The sequence below is a fragment of the Podarcis raffonei genome, chromosome 5 (genome assembly GCF_027172205.1).
Source record: "Podarcis raffonei isolate rPodRaf1 chromosome 5, rPodRaf1.pri, whole genome shotgun sequence".
Lineage (NCBI taxonomy): Eukaryota > Metazoa > Chordata > Lepidosauria > Squamata > Lacertidae > Podarcis > Podarcis raffonei.
This window is the reverse complement of record NC_070606.1, coordinates 100732381-100749251: the sequence shown is the minus strand read 5'-3', so window position 1 is coordinate 100749251 and position 16871 is coordinate 100732381. Positions and strand designations below refer to the sequence as shown.

Below are 16871 nucleotides of genomic sequence, written 5' to 3'. Positions count from 1 at the left end.
AGATGCCTACAAGTTATGGTGTCAGGAGAGAACGAGGAAATCTTTTCTCCATCTACTTCGATCTTAAGGGGTCTTAAGTTTTAACGGTGATTTGGAAACCATCCTTCTATACTGCAGTTTCAGCAAAACTTGCTCTTTACTCCTCTGTCCATTTTTCAAGCCACCTTTGCAACTTGAAAACGAGGGTATCAGATGTGTGTTGATTTCATTTCCAGACGCACCCTTGGAAGCCGTCTAGAAAGTCGGGTCGGCCAAATGTGTTTCCCAAGAGCCACACAGTACTTCCCAGCCACTTCCCAGAGCCAGCATATTTGGAAACTGGGCTTGACTAGCTTAAAAGACTGGAGAGGGCTGCAGGTGGCACTTGTCCCCTTTGGTGTGACGGAATAAGAGCAGTCGGAAGGGACCCCAAGGGTCATCCAGCCCAACCCCCTGAAACACAGGCTTGAATGCGAGAAAACCTCCCAGCCATTGACAAAAAATGTAAAGCAAAATATTTAAATACTCATCATGACAAAAAGAGGGGCGTAAAAACACTCCAAAGATCATTAAAATCAACAGTAGCTAAAAAAGAGGTGAAAGGTAGGGAACTTCACCACATCCAGATGGACTTGCCTAAACAAAAAATGTTATCGGCTGGCCCGGAAAAGGATAAACCTTGTGGGAGATGAAATGCCGAGAATCCAGGGACCGAGGGCGCTTTCTGGGAACAAGAGTCATGGATTTGTGGCTTCACTGGGTGAAGGGAATGTACGGCTCAAGGCTCTCGGCTTGACTCCGGTCTGGATATTTACCAAAAGGAAAAAAATGTTCCCGCAGGAAATGCCTGTTAATTTTAAGCTCCAGTTCTTCAAAACAGAGGAGCGTTTAGAAACAGGCACCGACATTCCAGCAACGGACCACAGGGCGTCCTGGAGGAGCCCGTGAAACGTCCTCATCCCAAATCATGCGCTCCAACTTGGTGCGCTCCAGGTGTTCCTGGCCATCCCAGCTGTGGTCCAAAACAGGTTGCGGAAAGCTGCCATAACCTAAGGCCATAAGCAGAGCCTGCAGGATCAGGCCCATGGCCCTTCCAGTCCAGCATCCTGTTCTCCCAAAGAGATGACTCAGTGGGAAATCCCCAAGCAGGATTTGAACCCAAGACCCCTCTCCTCTCCTGCAGTTCCCAGCTGTGGAGAAAGGCCAGAGCCACACAGGCTACCAGCTACTTTAAAAACGAGGCTGCATTTTAAATTGCATTTTAACCTGTATTTCAGATCCCCCACCCCCATTATGTTTTTACTGTAATTTTACTGGTGTTAGCCGCCCTGAGCCTGGCTCTGGCCGGGGAGGGAGGGGTATAAATCAATCACCATCATCGTTATTTTTATTATCTTCCACGAAACCCAACTAGCTGTGGCCAGGGATAGAAACTCAGGTATACAAGCCAGGGGCCAAATGGCTCCTTAAACCTAGGTTGCAGTTGCAAAAACGGAACACCTAGTTGCCAGTTTGGGGCAAGACTTGTTTTTCAAAGGATGGGCTGACTGCGATCGATTCTCAGGTAAACATCTGGCCAGTTCAGATGACAACCTTGAGCCGGGTTAAGAGCTTTGAGAACTTAAAAGAAGAAATATTGAGAAAGTCAGTCACGTGATCCAGGGACAGTCTGCCTAGAGACTGGCCTTTTCTGACCCCTTTTTCTTATGCTTGTTGAAAAATCAATAGCATTAATTTAAAGGAGTGGTCGGGAACATCCTTGAGTTGTTTGGGGGCTCCTTTTGGGGCTTCGGGAGAGAGCCTAAATCCTCAGCTGGCTGAGAACAATCGGGAGCACCAGAAGCAAAGAGAATGGGATGGAAAAAAGAAGTTCAGGGTGGGCTCCGTTTGCAGAAAAGTCCCAGGTTCAGTACTGCTCTGCCAAAGAATAGCAGAGTTGGAAGGGGTTCCCCAGGGGCCATCTAGTCCAACCCTCCGCCATGCAGGAAGCTGAGCTCCCATGTGCCGCAATATTTGTACAGGAAATAAAACCACGCCATATAGATACAGTGCCGGATTTACGTATAAGCTAAAAAAAGCTCTAACTTAGGGCCCCACTCTCTTGGGGGCCCCCAAAAAAATTAAAGGAAAAAACAACCTGGATATACATTTCCAAAATAGAAGATAAAAAACAAATAAAATAAAACCTACATCCAGCAACAGTGTTTTGTGTTGTGTAGCCTCCCATAAGTCATGGGCCTCGCCTGCTCCCTCAAATATCACTGGTTTGCTCCTTTCTATATATAGGGTGCCTATATTCTGCATGGACTGGTATATACTTCTTAATTGTATTTCAGTTCAACAGTTACTTTGAAAAAATACATATTTTGTTATGTTCAAATGGCTTTAGATACCTTTAGATACTTATTAGTTCCATAAGTGACCATATAGCATATAAAGGTAAAGGGACCCCTGACCATTAGGTCCAGTCGTGGCCGACTCTGGAGTTGCGCACTCATCTCGCTTTATTGGCGGAGGGAGCCAGCGTCCAGCTTCCGGGTCATGTGGCCAGCATGACTAAGCTGCTTCTGGCGAACCAGAGCAGCGCATGGAAACCCACCAGAGCGGTACCTATTTATCTACTCGCACTTTGACGTGCTTTTGAACTGCTAGGTTGGCAGGAGCAGGGACTGAGCAACGGGAGCTCACCCCGTCAAGGGGATTCGAACCACCGAGCTTCCGATCAGCAAGTCCTAGGCTCTGTGGTTTAACCCACAGCGCCACCCACATCCCTACATATATAGCATATATTCAACACAAAAAACAGGGACAACTTCTTGTTGACAAAGGACAGCTGGACATAGAAAGGGCCCCATTACCATCAGGAGCTTAGGGCCTCATCAAACCTAAATCCAGCCCAGTATAGATACTTTCAGCGCACAAGATGCCTTTCCAAGAAGGGCGGTTTGCCAAAGCCTCAAATACCAGCCGTCCAGATAATGGAGATTAAAGGTCTTCCAAGGTTTTGCAATCCTTTGCGGGTGGGGAAACATTTGAGCGCGAAACAACGAGGGAACAGAAACGCAAGCTTGCAAACGGCTGGGGGGTGGGCTGCTTGCTTTCCCTGCCCTCTCCCCCGGGGTGAACCCCCCCACCCCATGTCATCTCCCAGAGCCTGGACAAAGGAGGTCTTCGTACTCTGGCACACGTCACGGACCTCCCAGCCAAAGGACGGCAAAGAAGAACGAGAAAACACAACAATAACCCAACTGAAGGCAAAAGCAGCCCCATTAGGAATGACTCAAGTGACCTTTACCCAAAGGCAGGGAAGTAGGGCTGGCCTCGCGCCACGGAGAATCGGCCAGGATTGGCCGCGGCTGGCGCGTGGAGGTTGCCCTGGCGACGGTGCCCCGCTCTCCACACTCCGATTCAATGGCTCTTGGTGTGTCAACAAATGCGGCCCCCTCCGTCCCCAACAAGGCCAGACCCACAGCCCAGGTTGCGCTGCCTTTTCCCCTTGCAGATTTGCAGAGCTTTCATGCACTGATTCGGTTTGTAGGAACTCGGCAGTTTCTTGTGCACTTTGGAACTCCCTGCCCCTTGATACCTGCATTCACGGTACTCTCTTCGCGCCTGCTAAAAACCAGGTGCTTAGAAAGTTGGTATGGATTTAGCATTTATGTTTCAAACCACTGCTGAAAATCTCGCTTGTTATATTTTTCTTCCTTTTGTCTTTCTGTTAACTGCTTCCCCCCCCCCACAATCAACTAGTGCATAAATTTTGTGAAATACATAATTTCGATCCGTGAAAACACCTGAGCCAGTCACTTCCCCCCAGCCCCATAAAAATGGCGCAAGGCAGTTGTTAATCTGGAAAAGAGTTTTCCGTAAGTTCAAAAAATCAGCCCCCTTGATCCTATAAAAAGCACAATTCAAAATAGCGGTTTGCACAACCCACTAAGGAAAGTAATAAAAGGTAAAGGGACCCCTGACCATTGGGACCAGTCATGACCGACTCTGGGGTTGCGTTACTCATCTCGCTTTACTGGCCGAGGGAGCCGGTGTACAGCTTCCGGGTCATGTGGCCAGCATGACTAAGCCGCTTCTGGCAAACCAGAGCAGCGCACAGAAACGCCATTTACCTTCCCACTGGAGCGGTACCTATTTATCTACTTGCACTTTGACGTGCTTTTGAACTTCTAGGTGGGCAGGAGCAGGGACTGAGCAACGGGAGCTCACCCCATCGCAGGGATTCGAACCGCCGACCTTTTGATTGGCAAGTCCAAGAGGCTGTGGTTTAATCCACAGCGCCACCCGTGTCCCTAAGGAAAGTATTAATGCAATATAATTCAGAACAGCAACAATTCATGGCACATTTACTCAAAGTCCTATTCAAGCTAGTTAGTTTAATTCAACAAAACCGACAAACTTGATCCAGTGATAACGGTTTTTCTAGGTCTGCTAAGCCATTTGCGCCTCCAGCAGCCCCTTGCTGCCCCCGGCCTCTTAGCAGCCTCCCAGGTAACCCCACTGCCCCCACTGGTCAAAGCGAGGCTGGACCATTAGAAATGAAAAGACCCCGGCTCGAACCCGGGCAAAGAATTCAGGAAGGAGCAAAACTTTGAGAGCCACCTCGCTGCAGAGAAACCCCAAACTTGCTTCAATTGAGGCGAAACTTTGGCCACAATTCCAGCTGAGGTTCACCTGCCCTCCTCCTTTGCCCAGGGTAGACTCCGTCAAGCTGGTGCCCTCTAAATACTTCAGACTACAATTCCCATCAGTGCCGAATGGGAATAATAATAATAATAATAATAATAATTTATTATTTATACCCCGCCCATCTGGCTGGGCTTCCCCAGCCACCCCGGGCAGCTTCAAAAGAATATTAAAATACTGTGATACATCAAACATTAAAAGCTTCCCTAAAGAGGGCTGCCTTCAGATGTCTTCTAAAAGTCAGATAGCTGTTTATTTCCTTGACATCTGATGGGAGGGCGTTCCACAGGGTGGGCGCCACCACCGAGAAGGCCCTCTGCCTGGTTCCCTGTAACTTGGCTTCTTGCAGGGAGGGAACCACCAGAAGGCCCTCAGTGCTGGACCTCAGTGTCCGGGCAGAATGATGGGGGTGGAGACGCTCCTTCAGATATACTGGACCGAGGCCGTTTAGGGCTTTCAAGGTCAGCACCAACACTTTGAATTGTGCTTGGAAACGTACTGGGAGCCAATGTAGGTCTTTCAAGACCGGTGTTATATGGTCTCAGCGGCCGCTCCCAGTCACCAGTCTGGCTGGAAGCCTCCAGAGGGCCCCACGTTGACGGAGACTGCCTATATCAGCTTTACTTGCCCTCAATGGAACCCAATCCTGAGTCGACTGACCATCACTAAATTACAAAAAGCAGCTGCTCTGTGGGAGCCTCCCCCAGAACCACCACTTTTCAAAGCAGTCCTAGCCAGCTTCTGGGCGATTGGTGAGCTGTTGGCCTGTCTGAGTTTTACTGCAGGTGCTTTTGAGCAGGAAGCGGGTTCGAGAGGAAGCAAAGAAGGGAGTCAGCGGCAGGCCAGCTGGCCAGGCAGCCCATGCACCCATTCGCACGGCTGCTGAAAATTGCAGAAGCACCAGCTGCATGCAAACCTCCGTCTAGGGAAAGTGCCCTTTCCAGGTTTGCTCTCTCTTCCTCTTGCAATTGCAAGGGCAGTTTCGCCAATACGGCACATCTGCTGCTGGGAGTGGCTGGGTAAATAACTAAGGGAGATATGCAAAAGTGTTCTGGCGGGAGGAGAAGGGGAGTTTCTAGAGCTACACTGTGTGTGTGTATGAGAGAGAGAGAGAGAGAGAGAGAGAGAGAGAGATCTACTCTCTTTCTGAGCTGAATGCTGAAATACAGGGAATTTGGAATTTCTCTTGCATTTCCCCCCATTGGGAACATTCAACCTTAAAATAAGAACACATTAAGAGCCCTCTGGATCTGGAATGCGTAGAGTAAGCAAAGCTGACGGGGAAGATCCGGAATCAGCGTTTCAAAAGAACTGGAGCAAATTCCCATTATATATGAAAGAACATTGTAAACATCTGAAAACGTTTGCAGCTTTGAGTTGAAATGTTTTATAATAAGAATAGGAGGAACTGATTTAGATTTAATAAGGGGAAATATAAAAATTAGAGAGAAGGTAAATAAGTGGTTATAGAAATGCGAAGAATAAAGAAAATATGTACGGAAGTCAGAAAGAGGGGCAGGAGGAGGTTGACGCTCGGATGGAGCGATGTTTGAGTTTATTGATTTATGTATGGAAATTGTGATTATGATAAAACTGAAAATGCAATAAGAATTATTATAAAAAACAGCCAATGGCCCCTCTGGTCCAGCATCCTGTTCTTGCAGCAATTAAGCAGATGCCTGGGGCAAAACTGCAAGCAGGATTCGAACACAAGACTCCTTAGTTTCCAGCAGCTGGACTTCAGAAGCATTGCAGCCTCTTGACTGTGGAGGCAGAGCAAGAGCCACAGTAGCCATCAAAAGCCCCCTGCTCCGTGGATCTGTCTAAGCCTCCTTCAAAACCCTCTAGCTTGGAGCCCATGGCTGCCTCCTGCAGCAGGGAGTTCCACAGTTTAAGGATGTGCTGCGTAAAGAAGGGCTTTCTTTTGCTTGTCCTGAATATGCCAATATTCAGTGTCAACTGAATGTCCACAAGTGCCAGTGTCGGGTCAGAGCAAGGAAAAACTTTTCTCTGTCCGTCCACTTATTGCATGGCACACGTTATTTTATAGGAGGGGTCAGCAGGGGGCCAGTCCACTGTCCCTCAGACCTTGTGGGGGGCCAGACTATATTTTGGGGGGGGGGGGAATGAACGAATTGCTGTGCCCCACAAATAACCCAGAGATGCATTTTAAATAAAAGGGCACATTCTACTCATGTAAAAACACACTGGTTCCTGGACCGTCCGCGGGCCTGATTGAGAAGGCAATTGGGCTGCATCCGGCCCCTGGGTCTTAGTTTGCCTACCCCTGGTTTAGAAGCTTCTATCATGGGCTGCCTCTCGCTTGCCCTTTTCTCCAAACCCACCAAAAAGATTTCTCCATGCGCAATGGGCGCGACCATTGAATGCCAAGCTACGATTTGCACACAGATACAGCGGACGCTCAGGTTGCAAACATAATCCGTGCAGGATGCACATTCGCAACCCGCGTTTGCACACGTACAGGTTGCGATTCAGTCCTTCTGCGCATGCACAAGGCGTGATTTAGCGCTTCTGCGCATGTGTGGCCGCCGGAACCTGGAAGTAACTCATTCCGGTACTTCTGCAACCCGAAAAAAACGCAACCTGAAGCGGCTGCAACCCGAGGTATGACTGTATTTCCAAGCGTGCCTAACCCTATCCCTTCTCCTGTTTAGAAAATGATCTCTGCTAAGATGCTTCCCTTTACACACCTCGGCTTTCACATATGGGCACCTCAAATGCCATTTCCGTGCAGGGGAAAATCCAAGCCGCTGCCCCCCCCAGCAGTGGGGAAATCCAGCCTGCCTCCGTCTCCCCCCTCCCCACCTTCAAAAGCAACCCGACCCTGACCCCACCCCTTGGCGCTTTTCCCACAGCTCAGAAACAGGGAGAAGACATCTCTCTCGCAGCATGAAAGGGAGTGCGCGGTTCTTTGTAGCAAGGCAGGCTTGTGATGCGCAGGAGGTTAAGATCAGGGAGCAGCCTGAGTTCTGTGTGCTCTCTGTGGGAGTCCCAGGGGTCCCTCTGCGCAAGCCCCCTCCCCGCTTTCAGGGCAGACAACAGCCGGGCTTTGAAAGAGAAGCCCCAAGGATAATAGGCAAGGGCCCTCCCCTCCTGAAAAGAAAATCCAGAGGCTTCAAGTCTGGCTGGGGAAAGGAAAATGGCAAACAAAGGGCCTATTCCTCTCTTGGTCTGCAAGCAAAATGACGGTCCTTCAGGGTTGAGGCCGTTTAGGGCTTGAAAGGTCAGCACCAAAACTTTGAATTGTGCTCGGAAACGTCCTGGGAGCTAATGTAGGTTTTTCAAGACTGGTGTTATGTGGTCTTGGCAGCCACTCCCAGTCACCAAAGAACGGGCTAAATCGCACTTTGCGCGTGCGCAGAAGCGCTGAATCGCAACCCGCGCCACTGCGGGTTGCGAACATGCATCCCACACGGATCACGTTCACAACCCGAGTGTCCACTGTATTACAAACAGGTGAACATAATAATACAGTCATACCTCGGGATAAATATGCTTCAGGATAAGTATTTTCAGGTTGCGCTCTGCGGCAACCCGGAAGTAACGGAGCATGTTAATTCCAGGTTTCGCCGCTCGCGCATGCGCAGATGGTCAAAATGATGCCACGTGCATGCGCAGAAGCGGCAAAACGCGACCCGCGCAAACGCGTCTTACGTTCTATTCAGGATGCAAACGGGGCTCCGGAACGGATCCCATTCGTTTCCCGAGGTACCACTGTACGGAAACCTGCAGAGGGCTGAAAGCATTTAAAGGCCACCTTCCCATTCATCCACAACAACCCTGCAATGCCGGCCAGCAGGGTAGTTGCCATATTGTGGCCGTGGCGGGAGGGGTGGAGACCTGAGAGTGACCTGCCTTTATGGCCACCAGGTGTGCTCAGGGGGACGTGGTATTTCAACCAGGGACGTCTTAAGTCACTGCTCACTGTTTTGCTCCCTGCTCCCCAGCGACACCAGCTGCGGGGGACCCTAGCCAACGGTCTCCCTCCGGAGGTGGAGAACTCTCCCTCCTTGGAGGCTTTTAGGCAGAGTTTGGGTGGTCCCGTCAGGGATGCTTTAGCTGAGATTCCTGCATTGCAGTGGGTTGGACTAGATGACCCTTGGGGTCCCTTCCAAGTAACGTCACAATTCTATGACCACCGTTATTTTTATTTATTTGGCCAAAGTCGTTAGAAAGGAAGGTGCATGAAAGCAAAACACATTGCCAGGCCAATTATTACTATTATTAAAACGAGGCATGTTGTCAACTGAAAATGAGTAATTTAACCTACCATCCCCACCAACCTCCATCCTTCAAATTGCCACTGGAAAGGCAAAGCAGGATGTGTTGCTAGTGTGTGCAAAGAGTCCAGATCCATGGAAACATCAGGTGCATCCGCCCAGGCAGGTGGGCAGCTTCACTTGAGCACAAGTGGCCCAGAGACAGGTGCAAATTGCACCTGGCAAATTTCGTTGATCTGTGGAACTCCCTCCCACAAGAGGCAGTGATAGCCACTAACTTGGGAGGCTTTAAAAGAGGACTGCTCTGCCTCCAGGGTTGCAGGCAGCAATGCTTCTGAATGCCAGGTGCTGGAGAGTTGTGTTTGAATCATGCTTGCGGATTTCCCTTAAGGGCATCTGGTCGGCCACTGCAAGAGCTGGACCAGATGTTTGGGCCACTGGCCCGATCCGGCAGGGACCTGCAATGTTCTCATTTGAAAAACACGCCACGTGACAGTGAGTCGCATCAAGGATTGAGCCGCAGCAGCGTCTGCCGGACGGAAAACTCAGACCTACCCCTTTGTGTGGCAGGAAACGAACATTTCACATTTGAAAACACTCCACAACGTCCGCCACAAATTCGGCCCTTGTCACCCACAAAAGGGTCGAGTCCATTTGTCCTGTCCCAACACGATTTATGCCAGACACTCTGCCCCAGCCTTGAACTCCAAAGCAATTAACCGGAACTCATCAATGCACATTCATTTCTATAGCGATCACCAAGAAAGCAGTTGATTTCACCGATTCGCACAAACTGAAATAATAGTGCCATGTGCAAGAGTGAGAGAAAATTTCCCTCTCGGATCATGATTGGAGCCTGATTTGGTAAAGGCTGCAATCCTTCCCATGTTTACCTGGGAGTAAAGCCAAGGCAACTCAGCAGAGCTCATTTCTGAGCCATGTTAGAAACTCAGAGATATAAGCTAGGTACCAAATGGAGCCTTAAATCTAAGTCACAGTCACCACAACGGAACATGACCCTGGAGGGAGCCTTTTTCCAATGCTAAAATTCTGCGATTCCACAATCCTACGATCTCATTGCCTAACTGCAGCTTGCTCTTGCAACGATTCACTTGTCCCAGTGTGCAAGAAGGAGACACAGACAGTGGAAATGGAAATTTAACTATGATCGAAGGCATTGGTTTTTTAAACTGTGGTCGCCAACCTGGTGCCCAGGTATCTTGCTGTAGTCACAGGTGGACCCGTGCCAGTAGCAAAACACGCCTGGTGCCAGGCTAATTTCTAACACTAAGCTCCGGCCCAGCAGAGCGGCCAACTTACATCACAGGATCCTGGGTATATGTTTCCTTGCAACAGGAATGGCCAACTTTGGTAGGCTGTGGGCACCTCTGGGTTTTGGAGCCCCAGCTGCGGGCGCCACCCCCCGGATCCTTCCCCAATTCCTTCACGGGATCAGCTCCCCCACCCAGAGAAAGAGGTGCAGAGAGAACTCAAACGCTTCGCTTTCCTGGCAGAACCTGCGCCTTGGAAAGCAATTGGACCTGAAAAGGGGGCCGTTTTCCCATCTTCCTCCTTTAGTCCTATGTTCCTGTTCAAGGGAGAAAAAATAACGACCCTTATTTCTTGACCAAGCAGGGTGTAAAAGGGGGTTGTGGGTCAAAGGATCTGTGGGCACTGGGGGGGGGGCATAATAATAATAATAATTTCTCATTTGTACCCCGCCCATCTGGCTGGGTTTCCCCAGCCACTCTGGGCGGCTTCCAACAAAGATTAAAAATACATTAAAATGTCATACATTAAAAGCTTCCCTAAACAGGGCTGCCTTCAGATGTCTTCTAAATGTCAGGTAGTTGTTTATTTTCCTTGACATTTGATGGGAGGCTGTTTCACAGGGCGGGTGCCACCACCGAGAAGGCCCTCTGCCAGGTTCCCTGTAGCGTTGCTTCTCCCAGTGAGGGAACCGCCAGAAGGCCCTCGGCGCTGGACCTCAGTGTCCGGGCAGAACGATGGGGGTGGAGATGCTCCTTCAGGTATACTGGACTGAGGCCGTTTAGGGCTTTAAAGGTCAGCACCAACACTTTGAATTATGCTTGGAAACGTATTGGGAGCCAATGCAGATCTTTCAAGACTGGTGTTATGTGGTCTTGGTGGCCGCTCCCAGTCACCAGTCTGGCTGCCATGTTCTGGATTAATTGTAGTTTCCGGGTCACCTTCAAAGGTAGCCCCACATAGAGCGCATGGCAGTAGTCCAAGAGGGAGATTAACCAGAGCATGCACCACTCTGGCGAGACAGTCTGTGGGCAGGGAGGGTCTCATCCTGCATACCAGACGGAGCTGGTAGACAGCCGCCCTGGACACAGAATTGACCTGCGCCTCCATGGACAGCTGCGAGTCCAAACATCGTCTGTAGGCGATGAAAGGTCTTCCTCCCTAAGCTTCCCTGAACAGGGCTGCCTTCAGATGTCTTCTAAAAGTCTGGTAGTTATTCCACAGGGCGGGTGCCACCACCGAGAAGGCCCTCTGCTGGGTTTTCTGTAACTTGGCTTCTCACAGTTACAGAAAGGTAGCCGTGTTGGTCTGCCATAGTCAAAACAAAAAAATTATTTCCTTCCAGTAGCACCTTAAAGACCAACTAAGTTAGTTCTTGGTATGAGCTTTCGTGTGCATGCACACTTCTTCAGATACATGAACACGAAAGCTCACCGGCCTTCTGATCGGCAAGTCCTAGGCTCTGTGGTTTAACCCACAGCGCCACCCGCGTCCCCAGTAGCATCTTGGAGACCAACTAAGTTTGTTATTGGTATGAGCTTTCGTGTTCATGTATCTGAAGAAGTGTGCATGCACACGAAAGCTCATACCAAGAACTAACTTAGTTGGTCTTTAAGGTGCTACTGGAAGGAAATAATTTTTTTGTTTTGGCTTCTCAGAGTGAGGGAACTGCCAGGAGGCCCTTGGTGCTGGACCTCAGTGTCCAGGCTGAACGATGGGGGTGGAGACGCTCCTTCGGGTCTACTGGGCCGAGGCATTGCGCCCACAAGTACCGTGTTAGCGACCCCTGCCTCCAGGTATAGGGCGGTATATGAATTCAATAAATGATAATAATAAAGAATAAGACACATCCCATCCCAGAGTATTTGGAAGAGTAGAAAAGCCTTTCTTTGCTCCCATGCCGGAAGCAGGACAGAGGGTGTCTCACCCTGGGCCAGGAGATAGGCTCCCACATTTCCTGTTTTGCAGGGGGTGGGATGGATGACCCCTGGGGATCCCTGCCAGCTCTACTATTTTATGATTCCCTGATAGAAAAAAGCCACAAACCTTTAAAAAACAAAACACACACCCTGCATTTAAACCCCATTTCCCAACCCAAAGCGAAGAGGCAGTTCGCAATAAAAAGAGGATAACACAGAAAGTACAAATGATAAAATATAAAAGCACAGCTGCAAGGTCTGAAAGGTTAGTCAGCTATGTTTTTATCAATAAAAATGTGCTACAATTAATTTGGGAGATCCACCCCTCCCACTAGTTTATTTTTTAAAAAATTCAAGTACTTAAAGAGGTGTGGTGTAGTGGTTAGAGCGCTGGACCAGGACCAGGGTTCAAATCCCCACTTGGCCATGAATCTCAGTGGGAGAGCTCAGGCCAGTCCCCGCCTCTCAGGGTTGTTGTGGAGCAATTAAATGAGGCGGGAGAGAATAATTATTATTATTATTATTATTATTATTATTATTATTATTATTATTATGTCAGCCTGAACTCCTTTGAGGAAAGAGACTGGGATATAAATGCAATAAACAAGGGGGGGGGAGAGTCTGAGGCCAAGCCCAGTTTTAAAAGACGCGTCCTCTGCAGGGGGTGGACTAGAGGACCTTTTAGATCCCTTCTAATTCTATGATCTTTTTGTCCCCTGCCCCTTTTTGTCTGGAGTGGAGGGGAAGGCCGTGACGCACAAAGGAAGTGGACCTTATGGGCAGAAACGAATGCAGAAAAATCCCTGCACCGAGAAAGGTAGCAGCTTGGGGCGGCAGGGGGTCAGCGGGGGCCTTCTGCCCTTTGCCCCAGACACACCCGGGACTGCAGCTCAGCGGTTACAGCAGCTGCTTGGCATGCAGAAGGAGGTGCCGGGTTCAACGCCCCAAGGGCAGCCAAGACAGCCAGGGGAAAACAGCTTCCTACATGGATCAACCCTTTGCCCAGATTCATGAGGACTAGAATCTGGTTTATTTGGGGGGCCAGGGCTGGGGTGGGGGAAGCTCCGGAGAGAGCAGCTGCTGCCGGCCAGAGCAGGCTACACAGGTCTGAATCGGTGACAGCTTCCCAGGTCTCCAACTGCCCGGGAGATCCGTGGCACGTCTGAAAGGGGCTCCCCGTGTTCCCCATCGCAACGGGGCGCGGCGCCAGGCAGACCCCCGATCCGGCCCTCCAGGCCTTCTGATCAAGGAGTGCCACGGGGGGGGGGCATCCGGCATAGAGACCCACCGGCGGTAGAAACCCCCTCCAGTCCCTCCCCCGCAGAAGGGAGAAAGAATTAGACTCCCCCCCCCCGACTCCGAAAAGGGGGCGCAGAGGAGGCCACCCAAAGGCACCTTCGCGACGCAGGCGACGGCGGGGAGAGAGGTATTCTCGGACGCCCCCCCCCACAAAAGGAAACGCCCCCCAAGAGTCTCGCAAAGGGGTCTCCTCCCTCCCGCCCCGCCCAGGGTCCTGCTTGGGGGTCTCCCTCCCCATCGCCCCCACCCCACAGAGTCTTGCCAAGGGGTCTCCCCCCCATCTTCGAGGGTCGCAAAAGGGTCTCCCTTCTCCCCAACGCCGCCTCCTCCCCCAGTCTTGCAAAGGGGTCTCCTTCCGTCCCTCGACGCCCCCCCCCAATTCCGGGTGTCTCCCTTCCCCCCCCGCCCCCCAAGTCTTCAAAGGGGTCTCCTTCCGTCCCTCGACGCCCCCGCCCCCCGGTGTCTTGCAAGTCTCCCTCTCACGCCCCCCCATCTCGCAAAAGGATCTCCCTTCTCCCCAACGACCCCTCCCCAAGTCTTGCAAGGGGGACTCCTTCCTTCTCTCGACCCCCCCCCCAATTCCCGGTATCTCGCAAAAGGGTCTCCCTTCTCCCCAACGCCGCCTCCTCCCCCAGTCTTGCAAAGGGGTCTCCCTTCCCCCCCCACCCCACCCCAAGTCTTCCAAGGGTGTCTCCTTCCTTCCCTCGACCCCCCCCCATTCCCGGTGTCTGGCAAAGGGGTCTCCTCTCCCTTTCCCCCCCCCGCCCCAGTCTTGCAAGGGGGTCTACTTCCTTTCCTCGACGCCCCCCTCCCGGTCCGCTTGCAAGTCTCCCTCCCACCCACCCCCCGTCTCGTAAAAGGGTTTCCCTTCTCCCACCGCCCCCTCCCCAAGTCTTCCAAGGGGGTCTCCTTCCTTCCCTCGGACCCCCCCCCAAATTCCCGGTGTCTCCCCAACGCCGCCCCCCCAGTCTTGCAAAGGGGTGTCCCTTCCCCCCAACCCCTCCCCAAGTCTTCCAAGGGGGTCTCCTTCCTTCCCTCGGACCCCCCCCCAATTCCCGGTGTCTCGCAAAACGCCGCCCCCCCCCAACGCCGGTGTCTCCCCAACGCCGCCCCCCCAGTCTTGCAAAGGGGTTTCCCTCCCCCCCCACGACCCCCCCGCCCCTTCTTCCCCGCCTACCTTCCTTGACTCCCGGCAGCTTGGACTGGTCGATGCTGATCTCAGCCATGTTGGCTTCGGGCGGCGACGGCGGATCCTTTTCCCGGCGCCCCCCCCCCCGCCAGCTGCTCTGGCCGCCGCCCCCGACGGGGAAGGGGCCGAGCCCCCCGCCGCCTCGCTGCGCAAGCCGGAGGGCCCGATCCCCCGGGAGCAGCGGCGGCTGCAAGACGCCGGAGCTTTTTTTCCTTCCCTGGGGCGGGGAGGTGTCCTGCGCGCCCCCGCTCGCGCCCTGCCCGCCTTCGGGAAGGGGCGGCTTACTCCCGAGTAAGCCCGGGGGAAGCCCGGCGGCGGGGATCGTGGCCTCCTCCTCCTCCTCTCTCCACCCAGGAGCTTCGGGGGAGCGAGCAGCCCGCGCGTAAAAGCGCAAAAGCGCAACCTCCGCGGGCCTTTGGGTCTCCTCGGCTCCGCTGCAAAGCTTGCAAAAAAAGAAAGAAAAGAGCAGTGCTTGAACCCGAAAGTGGGCGGCGCCACTTTCCCTTTCTCCGCCTCCTCCTGCTCAGCCCTCCCCCGCGGAATGCTGGGAAGTGTAGTTTTGAGAGCTTCCATTATTGTGGGGGGGGGGGTTGGCACAAAAACCGCCCGTGCGCTTTCTCAGCCGCTTCAGTGCGCGCCGCAAGATTTGCAACCTGATCCCTGGACGAGGGACTTTTCCTTGCATCTCCCATCAAAAGGGGCCCACCTGTTTCACAATAATCACCTGAGATCCTTTTATGGGGGGTTTGCTATCCAATAAATCATTAAAAATAACTAGCTGAGGTTCTGTCCCCCTCCCAACATTATGCCCATGCCCAGCAGTGTCGGGGCGCCAACTACAGGGGGCTCTGGGTGCCTGAGCACCCATAAAATTTTTGTTGTGGGGTCTCAGCCCCCCCCCCCCCACTGCAGGGTCAGGGGTCGTGTGTGACCAAAATTTAATTTATTTTAACAATCATTGTAAACAGTTAAAATCATTAGTAGGATGTAGTATTGGAATAACACTTGGGAGTTTAATGGTGAATTTTGGACATAATGGAAATGTAAGAGATTTTTTATAAAAGATGCAGGAGGAAATGATTAACAATAGGGTCCAGAAAGTGAAGTCCAGGAGATGATTCTTTGGTATCTTGCTTTTATGATGTATGTTGAATATGTGATTGCAAAAAATTAATTTGAAAAAGCAAATAAATTTATCAAAGAGAGAGAGAGAGGAACGCAGGAGGGGTTCTGTGATTTGCAGCAACTGGGACTCAAAAGCATCGCTGCCTCTGATTGATTGTCCTCTTAATTAAGGCCCTCCAAGTTGGCGGCCCTCACTGCCTCCTGTGGCAGGGAGTTCCGCAGTTTCACAGTCGTGGAAATGCCCTCCTTCCCAGAGGTGTCCCCCCCCCCAACTTCAAAATCCCACCTGGGAAGAGATTTGGAGCCGTATGTGAAGAGAGCATTGGGAAACAGAGCTCATCTCCCTGCGTCCAGGAGTCTTCTTCATCGCAGCCTCTGCCTTCCTGGTAACCCCGTAATAAGCCAAGCCAAGGGCATGATTAGGTGGTTTGCCAAATGACAGGAGGAGGATTTTTGTGGCTTCTGGGGCTGCTCTTAAGGAGCTGGGATGGCAGGTTCGCTGGCCTGCCTTGGCCACAACTTGCTAGCCTTATAATAGCCCTGGGCTGCGACGGAACTAAAAATGCGAGGCTGTTTCACACAGCCTGACACCTTCCTGCCAAAAGCCGTCTTCTGCCTGTCCTGGAGCCCTTAGACTCACAGCCTTTCTCCACCTGTGGGTGCCCAGATGTTCTTGGACTACAACTCCCATCACCCCTAGCTAGGAAGGCCAGAGCTCAGGGATGATGGGAGTTGTAGTCCAACAACATCTGGGGACCCACAGGTGGAGAACCCGGAGGAACAGCCCCTGAGGAGGAAGCAGCAAAAGAGAGGAGTGAAGAACATGAGAAGAGTCTGCCGGATCAGGCCCATGGCCTGCTTAGTCCAGCACCCTGTTCTCACAGGGGCCAACCAGATGCCCCCCCAAAAAACCTGCAAGCAGGATTCGATCACAAGACCACTCTCCCCTCCCATAGTTTCCAGCACCTGGGATTCATAAGCACTGCTGCTGCCTCCAGCTATGGGGGCTGAGCCAGGCTGACTCATAGCCCTCTCCTCCTCCTCCCTGAATTTGTCTATTCCTCCTTTAAAGCCATCCTGGTTGGTGGCCTTCATTTCACCTTGTGGGAGGGAGTTCCATAGTTTAACTCTACGCTGTATGAAAATGTCCTTTCT

At 51.8% G+C, this 16871-nt stretch overlaps 1 protein-coding gene across 3 annotated transcripts in view; it reads right to left on the bottom strand.

Moving 5' to 3' along the window:
- The window catches only part of CCDC50 (coiled-coil domain containing 50), a 40879-nt gene extending 26114 nt beyond the window's left edge, over window positions 1-14765 (bottom strand). For all 3 annotated transcript variants that reach the window (XM_053390870.1, XM_053390869.1, XM_053390871.1), the window contains exon 1: window positions 14580-14765. In XM_053390870.1, the coding sequence (XP_053246845.1) occupies window positions 14580-14628 (49 nt within the window). In that variant the 5' untranslated portion in view covers window positions 14629-14765. The remainder of the gene's footprint in view (window positions 1-14579) is intronic.
- Window positions 14766-16871: the final 2106 nt, after the last annotated feature.